Raw genomic sequence first — 22,128 nt, 5'->3', positions numbered from 1 at the left:
CGCTCGGCTGCGGTGAGCGACGGGTGCTTCCTAGATATTTAAATTTGACGCTCAGTTTTTTTTAATTCAATTTTTCTTGTTTAAATTCAAAAAATATAAAATGCACTACCACAGTGATTATAGCAGTGGTAGCGGCACGTCTTTAGATTCGGTAAGTTTTTTATGTTTATTTGTAAAGTTTTTTAAAATTTAATAAACAAAAATTACGCTTCGTCGGTACTTTGTAAAACATTATTTCTTAGAATTCTTTATGTTTGTTCTATTTTACTAGAATACTGTTTTTTAAGATGTCTTTGATAATTCTTAGTTTGTTTATTGTTTATAATAACATATCAAAACTTAACAATTAAGTTAACAACTTAGGAGTGACTAAACTAATAAACGCCTTGTCTAATTTTGCTTTATGATACCGGAAGTTTGTAAGTTATACTGCAGCTTTTTACCTTGTTAAATTATAAAAACAAACAAGTAAGACGACTTAACAAAGTAACAAAAAAGAATTAAAATATTGTCCATATCTTGTAGATATTTTGTGTTTTATTAACATAGACCCATTCTAGTGCAAGGAGCTTTTTTATCCTATCAAATATATAAATATTAGTCGTGAATAAGTGCAATGCAACAAGTTGCGCAAAGGAATAAAGATGGCGGACATTAACTTTCTTTAGCATTTTATATTTACCATTACAATCGGCCGCCATTGTTGCAGGTGATATCAAATTTCGTCTTATCTTTGTTATTGTTTCACCTATTGTTTATATAAGTATTTTTGTTAGAATCATAAGTAAAAAGCTCTACAGGTAGTTTGTACTATACTTAATTGTTATCGCGTGAAGCCATATTATATAAATCATACTAATATTATAAATCCGAATAATTGTATGGATGGATGTTTGTTACAAGGTGTCTGCAGAATAGCTGAATAGATCTCGATGAAATTTGATACATATGTAGAACACAGTCTGGAAGAACTCAAAGGCTACTAAATTAGTTTTTTTTTTAATTCCGCGTAGACGGATTTGCGGTATACAGCTAGTTTAGAATAAACATTGTAAATAAACTGTTTTCAACTAAAGAGAGATTTGTTGAAAAAATGCGAGAATTTGTTAAGCTTATTAAGTGGGGGTAGTCCAAAATATTAACACATAGAGCTTACCGTGTGTTCACACTGTCGAAACATTCACATGAATATGTTGTGATGTTATTTTTCATAGAATATAATATTTTTCATACAGTTAAATAACATAATATTTTTGTGAATGTTTTCGTCGTGCGATTTCACTGCTTCACAAATAACAGCCATTATTTATTTATTAATGAAATAAAAAATGTTTATATGACCATTTACACCTAACGGTAATGTGAACATATTAACTGGCCGATGGGAAAAAAACAACGAACATTTGCAGTTGAAAGGCGGTAGAGACAAAAATAAATTGTCACCTTACACCCTTTTCAATGAGCAAGATCGTTTACGAGTGTGTTTTTCTTGTCAGTATTTTTGTACTTCCTTTTTTTTAAATTATTTTCCTAAACCCAAGTTAATTTGAAATCACGCGCTAAGCGTTTTTTATTTATAAGCACTATGGTTGAATAGAGACATACCTAAGTTATAAAAATAATTACTGTTTCGTTCGTTTAATCGCGCTGTTCTAAGAAATATATAGCTTAGATAGAACTTGAGCAAGCAATACTTGTTATTATGCGCCATTGTTATCAATGTAACACTACGTACCATTTCAATTATAAAAAAACCTAGCCTAAAAAGCCACCTCATGCTTCAATCGTCTTTGCAAATAAATTAAATTTTATATTACTGGTCAATCAATAGCAAGAGTTACCAAATCCTAACTTGTAGAGGATAGCAGGCATTAATTCTATTTGCAGTGTCCTGACTGAGTTTGAGTCATATTATATACTGTGAAGCGTTGTTCCCAGTACTCGTGGGGTGGCAGTCAGTCGCTGCCGACGCCCCAGAGTAACTTATCGGCCCTGGACCAGGCGACCCGAGGCAGATCGGTCAGCTACGCAGACGGTAAGGTCCAGAGCAACCCTTTCCTAACCACAAATCAAAATATGTAGCTAGAAGATATCGCTCATAAATGAAACGTACGGACGAATTGAAAACCTTCTTCTTTTTTAATTCGGTTAAAAAGTAACCATTGAACCTTAATTGTATTACGTTTAACAGGTCATTTAAAAACTTATGTTTCCAGTGAGTGCCAGAACCCACGTAGACAGAGTGATGGAAGAGTTTCGTCTGAACGGCGTCGACTCCCCCTACGATCCCGACGCGGACGGCGCCAACAGACGAGCTGGTAAATGTCATTAGTTACAACGTATCTCCGAGTTTTTGTCCCGAGCGTCAAATTATAAACAAATTTTTAATAGCATCGATGGTGCTGCAGCCTAGCGGGTTTCGCGGGAAGTCAATACGCGCTGCACAGCACACCGCACACCAGATGTCACAGCAGACGCCCGTCTTATCCGCACTGGACCACGGCTATGCCTCCACTGAGAGTAAGTCGTAACATTATACTAAGATGTAAAGTTTGTAATTCAATTCAATTTACTACGTAAGGTCATACATAATACGTCTCTCTTTGCAGACATGGGCGCCGGCGCTGCGGCAGCGGAGAACATAACGGCGGAGCAGTACCGCGTGCTGAACTCTCTGCCACGCGCCGTCGTGCGAGCCCTGCTGCAACTGCTGCGCTCCTTCGACCGCCCACCACAAGTCGACGAGGTATGTACTACTGAATTTAGGGAACAGATCAGTCCTCGTAAGACGGCTAGTTTGCTCGATACTATTGGAAAAGGTTACATTTTGTGTTGTGTGGTGTAGAACCGCGGGTGCGCGTTCTGCCGCGCGAACGGCGAGCGCGTGTCGTACTACCAGTCGCACTGTCTGCGGCGCGCCGGCCGCGTCACCTGCCCCGTGCTGCGCGAACACGTGTGCGCTCGCTGCGGCGCCACCGGCGACTCCGCACACACCAACAACTACTGCCCGCTCGCCTCGCAGCTCGGTGCATTCATTATCTACATTTAGTTTTTCATCAGAGCGTTTCATTGTATATTAATGTTGTAATAACTTTTTTCAGAGCGCGAACGTTCGGCGGCCATAATGCGCAGCGTGCGCATGTCGTCCGAGCGGCGGCGCTGGCAGCGCGAGCGCGGGCCGACACGTCTGTGTGACACAGCGCCATCTGTGTCGGCCGCCGTCACTGTCGGGGGCAGGGTGTACAGCGGCGAGGACACGCTCGACCCTGTCTGGGCAGAGTTAGAGAAAAAGTTAACGCAATAAGTTACTAATTATATCACTCCTGATTGGTAATTAGCGTTAGCTTTATTTTTTACATTACTATTTTGTACTTTTGTTTTTTCTTCAATTACTTTTATAGTATTTTCGAATTAGTACGCTAGATGGCGTATTTATACAAATCTGACCGGATGACATAAAATCGTTTAAAACATAAGAGCCTCCTAGTTTTTAAACAGTAACAATTAATTTGATGCAGTTTTTGCAATTTTTTCATAATCAATTTGACATTTTTTCGTTTATAAAATTAGTGTCTTTTTTCTGTAAAATTTATACGAGAATTTTTGAAATCATTGTTTAACGACATACTTTTAATTTTTGACTATGAGACTAATGTGACATTTGAATTATTAACGTAACCGTTTCATATGATTTGCGTACTATAAGTTTGTAATGTAAATTAAATCTATGTTTACTAAATTCAAACAAATTTTCTTTAATGACTGATATATTTTTAATTCGATATTCTTTAACACAAATTATTAGAATTTTAATATTCTACATAATTTTGTGTATTTGTTAGTAAATAGAATTAATATTTTAAATAAATAAAAATCGATTATTTAATCAAATTGATTTATTTGTTTATGAAAATGTTTTCTTAATGTTATAACATTATTAAATCAATTTTATAAACGATAAATCATATTTGATTTAATCTACTAATTTAAAATCAATATACTTCGATAAGAAAAATCTTAGTTCATAAGTGTGACTTTTTTTGCGAAAGCAATTGTATTTTTGAATAAACATTTACATTATAGTTTTGTGACCAGACAGAAATTAGTTCGGTTGATATTGCAACCAAATTTTTTATACGAGTTTAACTGATTTTTATAAGTTTTTTTTTTTTTGTATTGTCTATATATTTTATTAAGATGATTATTTACACGGATTTTGATTTGTTTTGTTTCCGCCAGCGAAATAACTATTGTTTTACAAACTTGTTTTGTGGAAATCAATAAGGATGTTTGATTTATTATGAAGTTTATTTCTTTACCTTTGATATTGCAAAACTACATACTATAATGCACTTTTAAAGAAGTCTGAATTTTCTATTTGGATTTATTGCTATTTAAAATTAAAATAATTCGGTCATCTCATTGATGTACTGAGGATAACTAAATTCTGGAGCTAAAGATAGTAAAAGTAGCCGTATCAGTGCCGGCACTAACGCTTCTTCACACTGCTAAAGTTTGTAGGACATTAAAAAGAATCACGATTTCGGCGCCTCAATATTCAAAGACCTATGTGACATACTGGCGGACCTACTTTACATCAATAACTATTTTGAACTGTACCTCAACAGTTTAAGATTTAAATTCGTATGCACATACATAAAACGAAGCTAAAGCGGTCCGAATTCGAATCGTTCATCAAAAGCGCCGCAGACCGTTTTCAATTTAAGAATCGAAATTCGAATCCGATCGAAAATCGATCTTATTGTGATTCGATTAATTGCAATTTCTTTCGATGGGTTGTATCGATTCTTTTCGGTGTTAAAGTTGAAAGTCGCGTGTGAAGTTCTGCCGAAAATATCTAGGTCCCGAGCCGGTCGGGGCGGTATGTATGCCGCGGAAGTAGGCTGCCGGGGCGGGGGGCGGACAGGTGAAGGGGGAGGGGGACAGATTATGCAGAAGCTTGTAATGAGATAAGTTAGTCGTCTGGGACATTAATTTATTTGGAGATGAATACGATAATTGTGGACCACGTTTACTTAATGAACTTACGGTCGTAAATTGAGGTCGAATCGAAACTTAAATTGATTAAATATTCGAAAGTGAATCTTTGATATGTCGATCAAGAATGTAGTGTATCATGTAAAATATTTTTTTTTAATTACTATCATTAATTTAAAATACTCATGTTACCTGATATTTCGTCGCTTTAAAACTTTAAAATATATTAGTAGTGGAAATAGAGGAGGCATTTAAAATTTCTCAGGAAGCCTCTTCTTCCAAAAAGCACTTTTCTTTCATGTCACGAAATGCGAGCTTTGCTGGTCTAGTACTATTACTGTTATCAGTTGACTATATCCACAATTTCAAACGCTATACCAGTATTAGTTCAAATTGGTACAATACTATTTAATTGAGCATTGAGTAATAAGCTTTGTATTAAATAGTTTATGACAAATGGACAGACAGATTGGCAGATACAATATACAAATTGATGTAACGGTTCCTCTCGTGTTGAATATAATGAAGTTAATTTCGGGGTCGTCAGAATAATCACGTCCACCTACATGTGACAGTGCAGAAGGAGCGAACATTTTACCATACAATTCGACTGTTAACTGCTAGACTGCTGATTCTCAAACTGTTTTTAACTTGTATATACCTTTGAATATTTAACTACTTTGGTAGACTGCCTTTAAGTTTCCTTCTTCAATTTGTGCAACCACATTTTTTTATTTCCCACCATCGTACACCCTCACCGGGTCTTTCATAGGCATCTGGACTACTTTGGGAATCACAGCCCTACTGTTAATTGAACTTGTCACGTTTCGCAACAACGGGGACAAATCTGTGGGCGTTTTACGCTTGTCCCTTGTAACAATAATTATGCTACTTTATTAAATACTAGTTATTGCGTCTTCCATTGCACTTGTAGAAAAAAATAACGCAACGACAGGTATTCTTTGAGGTACATGTTTCATTTTTTGAGTATACCTAAATAAAAATTATGTTATGTGAAATAATCACGATTCTAGTCAAAGTTTCTTCGCCTAATACTTAAGAAGTAAATATGTTAAGTTTTTTTTTAAATATAAAAACGTTTAAAGATAAAGTTTAGTGTGCGAAATCTTTTGTAGAAACGTTGCAAGTTTTTCCTGCTCCCACATTGTCTAGTTCGAATAGCAACACTTTAGTTGCATCGTGCTTGAAACCAGTGACATTTTAACCACTGCTGTCACAGACCTTACCATAACCAAAGTTGCAAAATTCAGATAGTCATAGTAAGTTTTTATTTTAGTTAACTTCCATTAAGTCATCTTTTATTAAATTAATATAACTTATTCACTAAATAAAAGACTATAGTGGTACAGCTCAAGACGACGAGCTCGATCTAAGCTCACGCCCACGCCACCCTTTCCCCTGTTCCCCCCACAGTCCCCCCCTATCACCATGGTAGCGGCCACGTGCCGAGAGAAATGGCCGACCTTGTTTCTTGACCCACTGACGACGTCTCGGCTTAGCACGACGCACACCGTTGCACGACTCCCACCCAGCGATACAGCCTGCATTTTCCGAACGTGAAGCCTTTACAACATGGTAATATATTAGAGAAGCACATGCACTATAAAATATGTCTGTTACATTATACAAGTGCGTTCTGTAGGATATTGTTTGGTAAAATAATAATTTACCTAAAAGAAAAAGGTTTAACACAGTTTTGTAATGTCACAAAGATAGAACAGGTGTTTGTGTAAACTAAATTATTTTTAATATTAGTATATTTTAGTAAGGGACTTTGGCTACTAACTCAAATCTTAAAAAAAAAATCCATCAATACAATTTATAGTTAATCTATTTTTTATGTTAATTTCATGGCATAGCATAGAATCGTGCTAATAACACAGATCATAAATTATAATGTACTAGATTTAAAAACGAATAATTGATAAGATTTCTTTGTGACCTTCTCGTCATAATATCTCAGTGAAGTATAAATAGTATATTTCCCACATCTGTCACTGCTTAGAGAAATTATATCTCTATCTTCTATCTGCTCTGTATTGTTCGAAGTCTACATCGTTGTTATCAGCCATTTATTTTTCAATGAAACAATGCACGAGGTTTAAAACAATACCTTACCGATTTAAGATCTTCATCCGAGTTGATAAAGACAGTGGAATTAGAACCAGGAATTGGTTGATGCAATCTCTTCGAATAAAGTTTAGTATGAACTACTTTTAATATACATCCTTACCAATTAAATCAATATTCAATCTCGAACAATTTGTTCAAGTTTTCAAGATCGCAAAAGCAATTGTAAAACAAGATATTTTTTTTAATATTACACGATTATTTTTTGTAAAATTTGCTGGAACTTTCGCGTATATGCTCGCTATGGATTATTAATATACAATGAAAATGTCTGTACTTAAAATACTGTCCTTCTCTTGACCTCTATCTACGAAGGTAAGAGGCCATCGTATATATGATAACTATCACGGATATTGCCATAGCAACGACATCATCAAACAAACGTCAAAGCTCCGCAAAGTAACATTACTGAGGTAAAGTAATTGCTCTGTCATGACTTATTAATGGTTTGTTTTGTCCAAGATATTATTATTTTGAGTTCAACGCATGTGTTTACTGTTTAGTTAGTATGTAATGGACTGACATAATTTTGTTTGATTCCGCAAACTTTGAAATACAACTATTTTTGGTATGATCATAAGGCCGCGTTTGTTCCGGGTACTCTCCAGAACAGCTGGACTGATTTGGATGGGACTTTGACGGAAAGGTAATTGATGCATGCGACAATATTATAGACAACTTTATTTTTAATGCTGCACTTGTGAAATCGCGGATAGCCGTTAGAATAAATTTGTGTTTTTTGTGAACCTGCCAAAATACAACGCTCCTTTTGTTTCGGCTCAACGAGTAACAATTGACTGGAATACAAAGTCTAGGCTGATCTAGACTAGCACGTGTGTTGTATGTGTGTGCGTGTGTGTGCACATGGAGTTGTTTGTGTGCGCGAGGAAAGCTGAAGCGTGTTGATATTCGGCCGATGTTTCATCTGTCAATAAAAAGTACGCGCAGTCAACACGGGCATGTCATGCTATATGTGGATATAGTCAAGAGCAAACACCAGCTTAAATGCTACGTGGTTAGCGTTTATTTGTACTAAGGTACTAATTAATGTCAAGCGAGAATGTTTTCATATCACGTAATTTAGGAATTTCACCTATAATAGAATTAAACTTGGCCGTATAACAAGTATCCATAAAAGTAGTTCTTGTTTCGTGAACAGAAAAGCCTGGTAAAGTTATGGTTAATGCCAATTAAGTGTTCAATGTTGCCATATACAAGACCTACATGAAATCGGTAAATTAACATTGGTTCTACTTAAAGCGTCGGTCAAAAAACCTTTTAAAGTTCCTATTAAGTTATAGACACCAAAAATGCCTCCTACATTCAGTAAACCGTAACAAAGGGATCTTTTAACGGTAACGTCTGTAACAGTTGTCGAAGCACCATGTTAGTTGTGCGCGGGACGAAGTTAACGGTTCCTCTGCGTCATCAGAGCATCATCATCAGTTTATTTTTTAGGATATCCTTATGCCAGAATAGACATGACGTGTGTGTGTTGGGAGGTATTTTTCATAATAATCGTAGGTTTCCGAGACCAAAATCCCCGTTTAAAATATATTGTATCTCTGTTTTTTTTTTCAAATATAATGAGGGGGATAACGATTTATATAGAGATTTTGGTCTCATAAACCAACAATTAGTCTACTATATAATTAACACCTTGAAGTCGTTACTCACAGTAAACATACTAATACGGAGGGTAGTCGAACAATTTCCTACAACTTAGTTTACACCTTTGTTTAATTTGTTTGATTTTCTTTTCTTAGTAAATTAAATTGATTTAGAATAATTTAAGTTAACACAAAATCGTATAATTGGGTTAAGTTTGTTTTATTTTTCTATAATAAATTTATATTTTATCCTATTCTTACTAAAATTATAAATGCGAATTTTGGGATGGATGTTTGTTGAAACGTATCTCCAGAACTGCTAAAGGGAAGAACATATAGCCTACAAATTAAGATATTTTTTAGTACCGCACGGACGGAATCGCGGGCGATATCAAGTTCTATATAATTCTCAATAACGATCTGTTCACAGTTCTAATGTAACTTAAATATACCTTAACTGTTGTGATTATTTATGTATATCCTATACTTTAATATGTATGGACTAGTATGTTTATTGCCTCTTCCAAACCTCACGCAGTGTAGTTGGCTAAAGTTGACCACGAGCAAAGAGCCACTCGGCGCTGTTTTACTGTGTTTTTACGACGCAAACTAATGAATGGCGAACTCGCTGACGGTATATCGGACCGATGCGATGCAACGCATAATAAAGCTATCTTGAACGCTGTGAATTACCTTTTATTGTACACTGAATTCTTCTTACAAGTATTATAAAATTTGTATTTTTATGAGTATCAAGAATATTATCAAATATTTAGAATCTCGTAGTTATGTAAAAAGTTAAACATTATCTAAATTGGTTAATGATGGTAATGTATAAGAACGTAATGATTCTAAATTCTTTTGTTATGCTGACCAGCTTTGATATTGTCCTGATGTAAAATCACCAAAATAAATTAATTACATTACAAATGTATAATTTACTCAGAACAGCTATCATGCGACGTTAAGTCTAAGCGAATGCAAAATTCCGCGAAGCAAAGTGTGTCAGCTCGCGAAGTAACTTGTTCCGCGCGAAATAGCCGCCCGTAACTGTGCCAGTGACGCGCAGAGAGCGAATGCGGGTACAGTTACTCTGCCGACGCCATGACTTTTACTTTTCTAACAGAGGGAGGGGGGTTCCAACTCCCCCCACTTGCACGTCCCCTTGGGCTTGCGGCCGCTGGCGCACTGAAGCGAAACCTAACGTTTCAGCTATCGTTACTTATGCAGAATACAGGCATTTACAGCTATATACTACGTTAACTTATTAAATATCTTAGGCTTTTGCAAAGTTAAGGATTTGTTAAACAAGCTACATAGGTTGGTATAACGTGTTTATTTTATTCCTTGATCTTTTATGTTTAAGATAAATTTTACAAACACAATTGTATTGATAGAGGACGACGCTTAAAAGATAATAGGAAGCTTTAAGACACCAAGAGAGATAGACCAGTACTGCATAAATATAGTTCTTAATAATTCAATGTATGAAATGCTTTCTTCAGGCTTTCATTTCACTGTTGGCATTTTATCTCACAAGAAACCGAAAGATTTCGTTGCTCCAATTGTCATGTAGGTGACATGGATGACAGTGGAGTTTTTTTTTCAACTGTTTCGTTTTTTTCTGGTAACGGTTTTGGATTTCGCGCGTCACGAAATACGAATAGTGTAATTATTAAAATGTTTACTTGATATCGTAAATTGCAGTACTTTCACTTTAAATGAGATTTATTGTTAACTTTTTGTACTGAAGGTATGAAAAAAAAATTGTTTTCATCCAAATTATACATAAAAATATAGTTTCATGTACAAAATTAGATGTAGAAGATTTCCCGTTCGTAGTTAATAAGTTATATTAGAAGTTAATGTTTTCTCCTCGTTCGTCGTCACATCTATATCTCTATATCTTACTAATATTATAAAAGCGATTTTTTTTTGGGACTGAGTAGTCACTGTTTGCCTTGAGGAGGCATTTACAGTTTCACCGGGCTTGAGGTGGCCGGGCGCAGATGGCGCTTAGCCTAAACCTCGTTTAAGAGTAACTAGTCTCGAGGGCTCCCTCAGGAGCCTCGGCTCGTGCTGTTACTTCGTTATTATTACCGGATTGGTTTAAAAGCGAATATTTATAAGGATGGATGTACTTTTGAATGTATCTCCGAAATGACTCAATGGATCTTGATGAAATTTGGCACAGATGTAGAACATAGTCTGGAATAACACAAGTGCTATTTACTATGTTTTTATTTAATTCCGCGCGGATAGAGTCGCGAGAGACAGCTAGTAGATTAATCTTAACACACTATATGGATTGTTCAGTAAGTCTATAGTTAGTAGTTGTAGTAACTAACGCCACGCATATGCGCATTAGGATCTGCATAAAGGAGCATTTTCACTGTAGTCAGTTCGTAGGCCATCGTGTTTGCGGATGTGGTGTAGTGCGGCTGCGGGGCGAGTGCGACGCGGCTACGGGGTGGGAGTGGCGCGGGGCGGCGGGCGCTCTGACACACTGACACACTTTCCAAACGCCGCCGCGCCTCGCTCTAGCGCAGCGCGAAAATGTATACGCACATAGTGACCAAAGGTAGCGGAATTAATAATAAATAAATGCGAAGAATTAACTCTTGGGTTCGGATGTGAAAATGAATTCCTTGGATATTTTACGTGAATGATAGTCCTTCTGTGTGTACTTACATTCTAACTTTTGGTTGGTAGTTACGTTTTTCATTAAAAGATAAAAGATTATACTTAAATAATATTTAGTATTATCATTTTTAGGCTACTAATAATTTTTACATATTTTATGTATTCTGATTTACATAATATTAATTTATTTTAATAATAAGTAAGTTTTGTAGTCCGCTTCCTCTGCCGCTCGCTGCTGTGTCCGCGCGCCGCATCTCTCTGCCAAGTTCCCGCTCACGGAACTTCCGTAAGGTCGCCGTTGTCGCTTCGCATGGTCAAGGTTATGGGTTAGTGCACCCAATTTCGGATGTGTCATTGTATCGCACTTGTTTTGCATCAACTTGTTGGGGTGAAAGTTTTATTTTGTTTCAAAATATGCTCTGATTTTTTTAAATTTGCGCCTGAAATGTCAAACCGCATGTTTTAAATAGAATCGAATTATATACGAAAGAAACTTATGCTTCTAACGTTGCGGTTAGTCGAAGTATTACGTCCTTAATTATAAAGTCTTTATACCTTCTGTTTTATTCTCACATAAATGTTTAGGGCAAAGGATTTATAATTTGAAAGGATTCATTTTATGTTTACACACATTTACGTTATAATTTGTACTGATTAATGAAAGGTGCATATAAATCTGCAGGAAAATTAGGGAACATTTTCTCTCCATCATTTATATTGATCAGCAGTCTTCATCGCCCGCGGTATCTTACAGTGGGACATACATAATTAATCTTGCCAACCTGAAATTGTCAAGAATAAAGTGTGGTCTAAGTGTTAATAGATCAGCGGGGTAGATTAAATAATAGTTTTTTTTCGATGTATTAACTATAAATGTTTCGGCTTTAAATTTTTGTCCATTTTTAATTAAGTTGATAATTCTTTCTGTTTCGTAAAGGTTACTGCTTATTTACAACCTCTGCCTTATGACATTACTGATGTCATTGTATTGAATCCGAAGACAGTGTTATCTCTAAGTTTCTCTAATCAAACTAATGCCTATACATAATAAATATACTTACATTTTGTTACCTTATTTTTGTTAGGTTAATCCACACTACCGCCTCTTGGGAAGTACCGTAGCTGAAAGTTTTAAATAAAATCTCCGAAATTTCATTGATTGCACCACACAAGGGTCGTTCGACAAGTTCAAGTATGAAGGGCGCGCGGGGCGACGACATTTCACGCGGCCGACCTAAAGGTTGCAGCGCGCGGTCATCCAGTTTCGCGACAAACATGTCCAACTTTTTCTGCTGAATTTATTTAGGTTATTATATTAATATCACCTGTAGAATATTTGCATATTTTAAATATTATAGGAATATATAAGAATGAGTTTGAAAGCCAGTAGAGAAACATTTTAGTTTCTAGGACGTAGACGTACGACTACACTGTCGCCTGCATTTAATAATGTGGAAATTTTAATGTGCATATTTTAGAACTGAAGACGGGAGAACCAACGTCAAAGTAGTAGTAATATTCAGATCTATATATACTCACTTAACTGCTAGTTGAAGTAATACTTACTCGTATCAATGATTTTTTACTCAGCATTATACGCGTATTTTGTCTGGGCGCGTGGCAATGGCAATGGCGGAGTGAAATCAAGCCGCTCTATGTAAGTGGGTTGGTGAAAGAATCTCTACGCTCTGCGATGCAGTACCGTGCGCAAAACAATTACTAATCCTATATAAATTGTGATTTATTTAGTGTTCTGTGTATGGTTATGCAAGCTGTCTGTGCAAACTTTACATCATCTAAAATATCTTGTAGCAATATGATTGTATTAAAAAAAAAAAACTACAAAACTTTAAGTTTTTTTGACAAAAGTGAACAAATATCCTCGCCTTAAAAGGGAGATTTGTGATTTTGTAATTTTAAAGCGAATCATGTCTCATGAACTAATAAAATAGTTCCTATTTTTTTTACTTAACACTTGTTAAGTTGTTAAGTGTTTTAACGTATATTTATAATAATTTAATAATAATTAAATAATACATATTTCGATATTTACGTATGATTACGTTTAATTACTCAGATAATTGTAAGGATGCGATGTAAGGCCGGTCAATTCTTGGACTTTGATTGATTGACAAATTAACATATTACTTAAGTCTGAAGGTCCATGTATAGCGGATGTTATAGCTTAGATGCGCAACTTCATAATTATCTGTTTTTTGCTAATGTTTATTTTAAAGCCATTTAACTGAGTATCTATTTCTATCAAACAATGTATCAGATAGGCTTTTTTAGATATTTTTGGAAGTATTAAATACGTATTTCTAGTAATTAAATGTTTCTATTTTCAGTGCGTCTGTAAAGAAAATAAATGCTGAATATTTTGTAAGGTATATATTCAGCATTTGTTTTTAATGTTATATTTTTTAAATATTTAATTTGCTGACGCTACCGACCGCTACGCGTGTTTGCGTGCGTGTCGCCATTGGCCGAGGCAGGCGCGGTGTGCGCGGGTTTTCTCTCGCGCCCTCCGCGGTACTTGCAAAAAGGCAATTTGTCGCGTTGTGTGCATTATGACGATTTTCACATCCGACTTTCTTTGCCAGCAGCCGGGGGCGCTGTGTGCGAACCTCGCTCGCACAGACTCTTTCACTTCGTCAGATCGCACCTTTGTTTGCGACGATGTCTAAACTGACCCACATGTCACGTTTATTTTTAGAAACCTTATTTAATTATAAGGTCTTTGAAGACTTACCTCTTTGATTATTGTTTCGTTTTAATTACATTTATGTAAACCGCTTCAATAATCTTTAGTTGATTATAATCAAGCTATTGTAAGCAACAGAAGACAGTCAGAGCCATTTTTGTTGATGAACTACGAGTAAAATGTATGTTCTGTAAAAAGGTATATGCAAAAAAAATAATAGAAAAGAAAAAACAAAAACTACATTAACAAAAAAATCTCCATTTATTTTTACATTAATTTACAAAATTTACTTAAAATTGGAAAAACCTCTTGAAAAATATAACATTTTTGTCCTTATAAAATAATTAATTACCGCTACGGAAGTTACTGTGTCTATTACACATAAGTAAGTACCTCGAAGAGATTTTGATTCTCATATTTTATCTACCCCATTTTATTGCGTGTCAATTTGAGAGAATTTTATTCACATATAATATCCCTAAAACCGCTGTCAGAGAAACAGTGGGACTGTTTATAATTATAATAATTACAAAATTACAATTATCAATAAATACTTATTATCTAGACGTCTTAAAACTATTAAAAGGTACTTTCATTAAGGTCTGCAAATGTCGTAGGAAACGCCGCGAGTGAAACACTCTGCATCTAGTTTAAAAAAATTACATGCTGTATCTAACAATAATGTACGAAATTTCTGAAATACACTGGTATTTATACGTAAATAATAAAAAAATATATTAAAATGTAAGGATTTTTTCACTGAGCGTTTCACAGTCGCGCGTTTATCCCACAGTGTGTAAGCTCCTTAAGTACCTGACACTTAAAAGTTACTTCATTTGCAGATCAGCGCAAAAACGCTTACTCTTATTACCATAGAAATAAAAAATAATGAAGAAATAATCAGAATGGAATATAATATTATGCATAACTTACATTCAAAATAATTTGTGTTTTACATTTTTGTGCTCAAAGACGGGTTTAATGGATGTAACTTAACCAATTCTAATTTTATATTGTCGCGGGAATGTATGTTAATAATTTTATTTTTTATTGTAAAAAATAATTTAACAGTAATTGGATTCCAAATTTAAATGTAAAAAAAAATGATAAATACGATGATGAAAAATATTTTTAATATTATACAAATACTACTAATATTATTGGTTTAATAAATTATTAAATTATTAAACCACTCATTAAAACAGAATTTAACGCGTTATTTTTTTTAATTATGAAAAATAAGTAATACAGATTACGTTTAATAAATAAATAATTGAGTTTAGCGGAACAAAATGCATCGTTATTAGTTATTCGTTTTTTTTTTAAGTCTATAAGGACGGTATAAATCGGCGAGCATTACGAATTGCGTAAGAACGGATCGTTGTTATTAGAACATTGGAATCTTTTGGGTTTTTTGTCCGTTTCCCGGACGAGAGGTTCCGGCGCTCGCGTGTACGAAGGACTGCTTACTCCGAGCAACGCGCGCTGCCAACATGAGCAAATTATTTAATGATTTATTTACTAACTATGCTTTCAAGTGATAAATAAAATTGTAAGTTATATTTGAGATGATGTTAGCACAGCGTATACATTAGATAAAAACTCAATGATTTGATAAACTGATTAAAAACCGTGATAAATGTAGATCAAAACTGTCTGATTTTAGAGCTCGTGGTATTTTAGATGTGTTTTGTGATTTATTTATTTAATTTGTTTTTTAATTGTAAATCTGTAAAGTTTCACTAAATTTATATGAAATGTTAAAAATGATAGAAATATGTTAAACTTAAATTAAATGAGTAAAATTATACGATATTATAACGTTATTTTGTATTTAGCCTCGTTTGCTTTGTCTTTAATTCAGAATTTTACAAACTTAATTTAACATCATGTAATAAAAACTATTTTTTTATTAAATTTGACTATATAAAGATAATTGGAGTAAACATATACAACATTATGTTGCTAATAAATATATTAAAGACCACCTGAATTTATTAAAACGTTACCACAAATCGAGAACTTTTAATAAGCGTTTGCAGTATGTTTTATGCAAGGAGTTGTATTTTTAAAGTTATTGTCTCGCTAAAGTTCATTTATCCTACAAAGACTTAAACTAACTGGAATGAATAGATAATATGAGAAACTTATCGAACAACCTTCAGTATGTAACAAATTATAAACAATGTTATCTACAAAATAATAAATCTGAAGATATCTTAAAACTAGTTAACATTGCACTTGCCTTAGGAGGAGTGTTATACTACAGGGATATGAAATAATACGTGGACTCGCCCATACTTAAACCAAAAGTTAACTGAAGAGTTGCCATTTACAAAACTACTCTAGACTGAGATTCCGCGACGGTACACGCACACGCGGCCACGTCCACTCACCACATTCACGCACACAACTAAGACCTATTGAAATGCTTCAGTTTGAGCCTGCATCCGGCGTTGGCGGCAAAGGGCGCACTAATCGCGTCCGATTCGCTTGTGGATCTGCTGGTGCTTGATGAGGTGCGCCTTCTGACGGAACGCCTTCGCGCACACGTCGCAGCGGAACGGCTTCTCGCCGGTGTGCGTGCGAAGGTGCACCTTGATGTTGGACTTGTTGAGAAAGCCCCTATTGCATATCCCGCAACGATGCACCGGCTTCTCCTTGCCCAGCAAGCCACTTAGCTCCGCTGCTGTCGCCGACGGGAACCCTAACGAACTTCCGTGGATGTTCCCAGAGTTGTTTGACTGTTTCGCCTTAGCTCTGCTCCTTTTACTTTTGTTCGACGGCGTCACGGTCGTCGTATGCGCGTGAGGGTAGCCCAGTAGTCGGTCTGGACTGCAGAGGCCATCAGACTTCAGGCCGAGAGCGTAATGAGGCGCGTACCGACCGTTGAGGAGGCCGCCGACACCGTCCGTCGTCGACACGGCGTTTCCGGGTGGAGAGGATGTCGATATTACGTCCATACCGTAGCTCGTCGAGCTTGGCGCCTCCTGTTTCACCGGTGGCCCATTTTGTAGCCGATTTTGAAGAAGCGGCATGTATCCGTGCGTTAGTAAAGTCTGTAGAGTGGACCCCGCCTGCCCAAGGTTCTTTTGCAGAAATTCTTGACTCTTTGTAAAGTCGTGACTCGGTTTACAGGGGAAATCGAGCCCCGAGTGATGGCTGTTTTGCGATGGGGGCGGGGAGTTGGGCAAACCGAATTCGTCAAGGTTTTGAGGGACAATCTTGTCCCCGTGCTGGCCACAAGCCCCGGCTATCCAGGCGTCGATGTCCATCCAACTGTCGCGGGAGTCGTTGCGCTCGGGGTCCTCGGGCTGTGAGGGTACCGTGGTGTCGGCAATTGCGGAGCCAATTATGGCGGCGATGTCCTCTATGGAGCTGATATCGTACATGTCCTGCTTGTGGCCCTCGTCGAACAGCTTGGCGGGTGGCGAGCACGATTGTGCGCAGCTGTCGGGTGCGCCGGGCGCCGAGGACTCCGAGGCGAAGGGCTTGGCGTCGGGGGCGTCGAGGGCGTAAGGCTTGACGTCCTCGAGGTCGGGCGGCTCGGCATCGGCGGCGCACGTGGAAGAGGAGACGACGTCGTGGTCGGTGCCGTAGCCGCTCTGCGTGGGATAGTTGTTGTTCTCCTCGGGCAGGCGCTGCGCAATGGCGTGGTAGTGGTGGCCGGAGATGCCGTTGATAGAAAGATGGCCGGTGTAACCGGTAAAGGGAGGCAGCGGCTTGAGCTCGGCGAGCGGCGGGGGGGCCAGCAGCGAGTCGAGCAGGTCGTGGCAGGCGGGCGGCGGGGAGGGCGCGTCCAGCTTGGGCTCCAGCCAGCAGGCGCCGAGCAGCAGCTCGTCGCCGGCCGCGCCGCCCTGCGCGCACTTCATGCCGCGCACTTCGCGCCGCACGCTCAGCCCCGCGCCCACGGACACCCCGCCGGCGCCATACTTGGACGCCGCCACCCTGCCGCGCTATCTGTAAACAAAACACAACAACATTAGTTCAGATGAAGAGGAAAGATCTAATCTACCGCTACCAACATCTTCGTAAAACAGGTGCAAATATCTTACTTAATGTAACTAATTAACGACGTATCAAAATATGTATTTACTTTACACGCATTTTACGATACTACCACCGGTCATGTGGTAGCACGCCACAACAATGTAACCTGTTCTCTGACCTAAATGATATCCAAAACCAGTTACGTATCTTATCAATATTAGAATAAAATGGTTTACTTTTTTTCAGGTTAACTAATTTATTTATTTATTGCTTGCGAGTAATTTAGCCGTTTTCTGTGGACATTTTTTTCAGGGTGTTAGTTAATAATGCCCGCCGAGATAGAATTGTCACCGCGTCCATGAAACGGTTGTGTTGTAATTTAGATGGAGTACGAAATCAAGACAGTTGCTGTGGAATTGAAACAATAATTTGTAGTGCAGCTCGCGGGCGCCGGCCGCCACGCGCCGCCGGACATCGGTGTCGCGCCGATAGCGCGCCGTTCGGAGTCGCTCGGAGCTGCCACTTCGATACGATACCTGCACTATTTTTTTTTCTTTTCTTGCAAAATCAAACTGTTACCTACATTCAATAGTCATATCCTATGCCAGTTTTAATATTCTTCTATAAATTTTAATATTCATAAAATATGTTTTTTGCGCAGCCAATCTTACCAATATTATAAATGCGAATGTTAAGATGGATGGATGAATGTTTGTTACAAGTTATCTCCAGAACTGCTAAACGGATTTCACTGAATTTTTTCAAAGATGTAGAAAATAGTCTGGAAAAACACAAGCTACTTAATAATATTTTTTTTAATTCCGCAGGGACAGAGTCGCGGGCAACAGCTAGTATCACCATAAATCATGTTAAACTTCTGCCGTATTATATTTATTCTTCCAATAAAGGCCACGAATGGTTAAGTTGATAAACAGGACATTGAACAATGTGCTAGTGATTTCGTTATGACTTTGCAGTGTATTCATTGCGCAGGACATGTTGTGCAGCCGCGGCGTATGCGACTCGGTTAATTGTTTATCTATCTATGTACATCAATATGTATATACATAATAAATTAATCATAATATGTACAAGCACACAATGCTCATTTATTGCAAGCCGAAAGGACAAGGATTAAATCGTCAATAAACAGAACACTTTATCATAGTGTTAATGTCTCTCTTTAATAATTTTACGTCAGTGATTGTATTACAGCTAATAATATTTATTACAAATGGGCAATTGTATTTTAACACGACACAATTTAACGATATACTTGCCGAAATCTGTAAAGTTAACGCGCTCGGTGACAAATCAATGTGGTCGTGTATTGCATACATATTGTGTATTTGTAAATTTTCAATTCGTCAAACGTAGACAAAGTATTTCATAGAAATGACAACACGCACGCCGTTAGTCAATATGGTGTCGGCACGCAAGCGATTGCAAGATCGATTCGGTTGAAAAAATGGTCACTATTAAGGCATAAAATTGTCTCGGCTACCAAGAGCGCGGCCTTGGTGGTGATTTTTCGCCAAATGTTCGATAAATAAGTATTGCGCAGGTCGTTGACCCGAAACCGATCGCGCAAGCGCCGTGAAAAAATATTACAACGTATTGCCGTCGAACGTGCCTTAGAATAGGCGCTTTCAAATAATAAAAAAACAAAAAATTATTGACAACTCAATAAAAGACATTTAGGTAAATTATTACGCTTGTTAATTTGTAATTAAAAAAATCAATAGATAATTTTTCTGGTGTTTTGTGTCGATTGATTTTATTGGAATCGTCGATTGCGAAATATTGGCTGCATAGCGTTAAGCCGCGGATAATTGCAATGCCTACTTAAAGTTTCATAGTTGAAATTACTTTGGTTGTTCTATAAGGATGCATGATGTTAGTAATCAAGTATATGTTTAAGTAATAAAACAGAAACAACCAGTGATAGAATACAAACAATGAACTAATGGAGTTTTTCAATGTTCGTTGTCTGGTCGCCCAATTTTTGATACCTGACTAGTTATACAATAATAAAACAATTCAGTTCAGTTAAGCCTTTAACAGTGGTACACATCAGCAACAACATCTGTTGCACGAATGAACCGGCTCGCCCGGTGAAATACCACGGCCACACAGAAGACAGGCGTTAAATGTGGTGTGGAGGTCTTATGTTAGTATTTTTCCCTACCCACCATTTTCTTATAAGGAAAGTATAAGAAGGGGAACTGGATTTGATGGAGGAGGAGAGGAGGATGAGAAATATTCTCTTTCTGCTGCTTTGTCTGCTGATGTCTTTGGGGAGCGGTCGATTGGCTATTTCGGCGAATTAAGGTGGCTGCTTGCTCGTTTGCCATCTACCTTTCGTCTCAAGCATAGGTCAATGACTTGAGAAAATTCTAAAGATCAGCCCTACAAGAAACAATAGAGGTGTTACTATGTTAGTCCCCACTTTCTACACAACACCTGTAGCGAATTAAATTATTTCAATTAATAGTGTCTATTTATCGTGTCAATGAATCGGCGGGGGGTTGTTGGGGGTTGACTGCGCGTTTGTACACCGACGCACCTGTCTCTACACTGTTACTATTTGTTTTAACCACAGAACTACGTCTCGGTTTAACGAAAACAACGTAAATTATATAGAGTAAATTGTCATATAAGGTAGAAAAAGTAGATTTTAATCGATTAATTCGGCGAGGGACTACTAACGATTTAAGTCATCGGATGATCGTAATCAATCATGTCATCCACTAGTACATAATGTGTACGAGCTTATAATCCAATATTTATACTTGTGTATGCAAAAAGTTTAAAAACAAATTTCAGAAAATTATGGAGTTAAGATTTTCTAAAGATTCCTTATACTTTTAACGTGTATTTTTAGTGTCTTCTTTGACTTTAGTTGCATTAATAATTTGTTAAAATATTTAGAAATCATAATAAAAAAAACGTTCACGATAATCTTCCGCTTCAAAGTAAGTCAAAAATTTGTGCCAAGAAATCCGTTAAGTTTGTAACTTAAAGCCACGTCGAGATACGAGATCTAAGTCAGCTAAGTGGCTCTCGACTTGACATGCGCGCGCGCAACGTAACGTGCGCGCCGCATCTCATCATGCATTATAATCAACTTAAGATGTTTTACTTACATGTATTAAAAAGTTTTAAGTTTGTTTTTTTTTTAGTTGGGCAAATATAAGCAGAATTTATTCTAAAGGTTGAGAATCGATTTTGTCAATACACGCAAGACTCTTAAACAGTATATTAAGACTATTAAAGTATTGGGTGTTCTAGCAGAGTAAACCCAGGTACCTAGCGTCACTTCAAAGTTCAAGAAATCTGGACGTTGTAGATTATGGTTAGGAAACTATGGTTAGTTAACGTTAATATTTAATGAAACAAGTAAGCAATATAAATAAACTATATTAATAGACGATGCCCGTCTCGTTATCGTTTGAAGTTGCTTGTTAATTTTACTAAAATTGTAAAACAATGAACTACAAATAGTTAGATCTCTATCGACTCCAATGCTTTTAAATTAAGTTCATGAACGTTTGAATAGAGTTTGCAGCGTTATCTCGACAATGCACATTCGCATTAGCGGTATGCATAGAGCTCTCTCGCGCTATTTTGGAAAGTGTTGATGTAAGTGATTAAGCTTCGATAGCAAAACACTGCCCAGCCTTGAGGTAGGTTATCCGCCGCGCACAGAGCACCGCAGCGGCAGAGGCGGACATCGCTATTGTAGTGAATCACCACCGTGGAAAACGAAAATCCGGTAACGGTCAACCGAATTTACACCTTACGTCTCTAGGTCAAGGTTGCCATTTCACCGGGCGCGCGCCGTCGCTTACGACTTACCGGCGCCCGAGCTCGGCTTACGCTACTGACACACTTCCGCGCGGGTACCGTTAGCCGGCCCTCTTTCGCCGGCGGCTCCCTCTTTCACTCTCGCCGCGGCCGCATGCTCCGTCCCTCTCTCCGGGCGACAAATTTTTCAATGCGGGCGCCGAGTGTGGGCTGGCCTAAAAATTA

General features: G+C 37.3%; 2 protein-coding genes across 6 annotated transcripts in view; one reads left to right on the top strand and one right to left on the bottom strand.

The window, feature by feature from the left end:
* The first annotated feature begins 12 nt into the window (after nt 1-12).
* LOC106719593 lies at nt 13-3,489 on the top strand. Of its 2 annotated transcripts, none has more exons than XM_014513956.2 (7): nt 13-151; nt 1,939-2,035; nt 2,217-2,318; nt 2,392-2,520; nt 2,610-2,746; nt 2,846-3,026; nt 3,102-3,489. In XM_014513956.2, the coding sequence occupies exons 1-7, from the start codon at nt 101-103 to the stop codon at nt 3,302-3,304; spliced, it is 900 nt and encodes a 299-aa protein (XP_014369442.2). In that variant the 5' UTR covers nt 13-100; the 3' UTR covers nt 3,305-3,489. The 2 variants fall into 2 exon arrangements, with proteins under 2 accessions (XP_014369442.2, XP_045542461.1); XM_045686505.1 differs by lacking the exon at nt 13-151 and adding an exon at nt 388-419.
* Nucleotides 3,490-16,191: 12,702 nt separating this feature from the next.
* Nucleotides 16,192-22,128, bottom strand: part of LOC106719656 (ichor) — a 28,534-nt gene continuing 22,597 nt past the window's right edge. For all 4 annotated transcript variants that reach the window (XM_014514046.2, XM_014514047.2, XM_014514045.2 and 1 more), the window contains one exon: nt 16,192-18,066. In XM_014514046.2, the coding sequence (XP_014369532.2) occupies nt 16,581-17,978 (1,398 nt within the window). In that variant the 5' untranslated portion in view covers nt 17,979-18,066 and the 3' untranslated portion in view covers nt 16,192-16,580. The remainder of the gene's footprint in view (nt 18,067-22,128) is intronic.

This window comes from Papilio machaon, chromosome 3 (genome assembly GCF_912999745.1).
Source record: "Papilio machaon chromosome 3, ilPapMach1.1, whole genome shotgun sequence".
Lineage (NCBI taxonomy): Eukaryota > Metazoa > Arthropoda > Insecta > Lepidoptera > Papilionidae > Papilio > Papilio machaon.
This window is presented reverse-complemented; position numbering and strand designations above follow the sequence as displayed.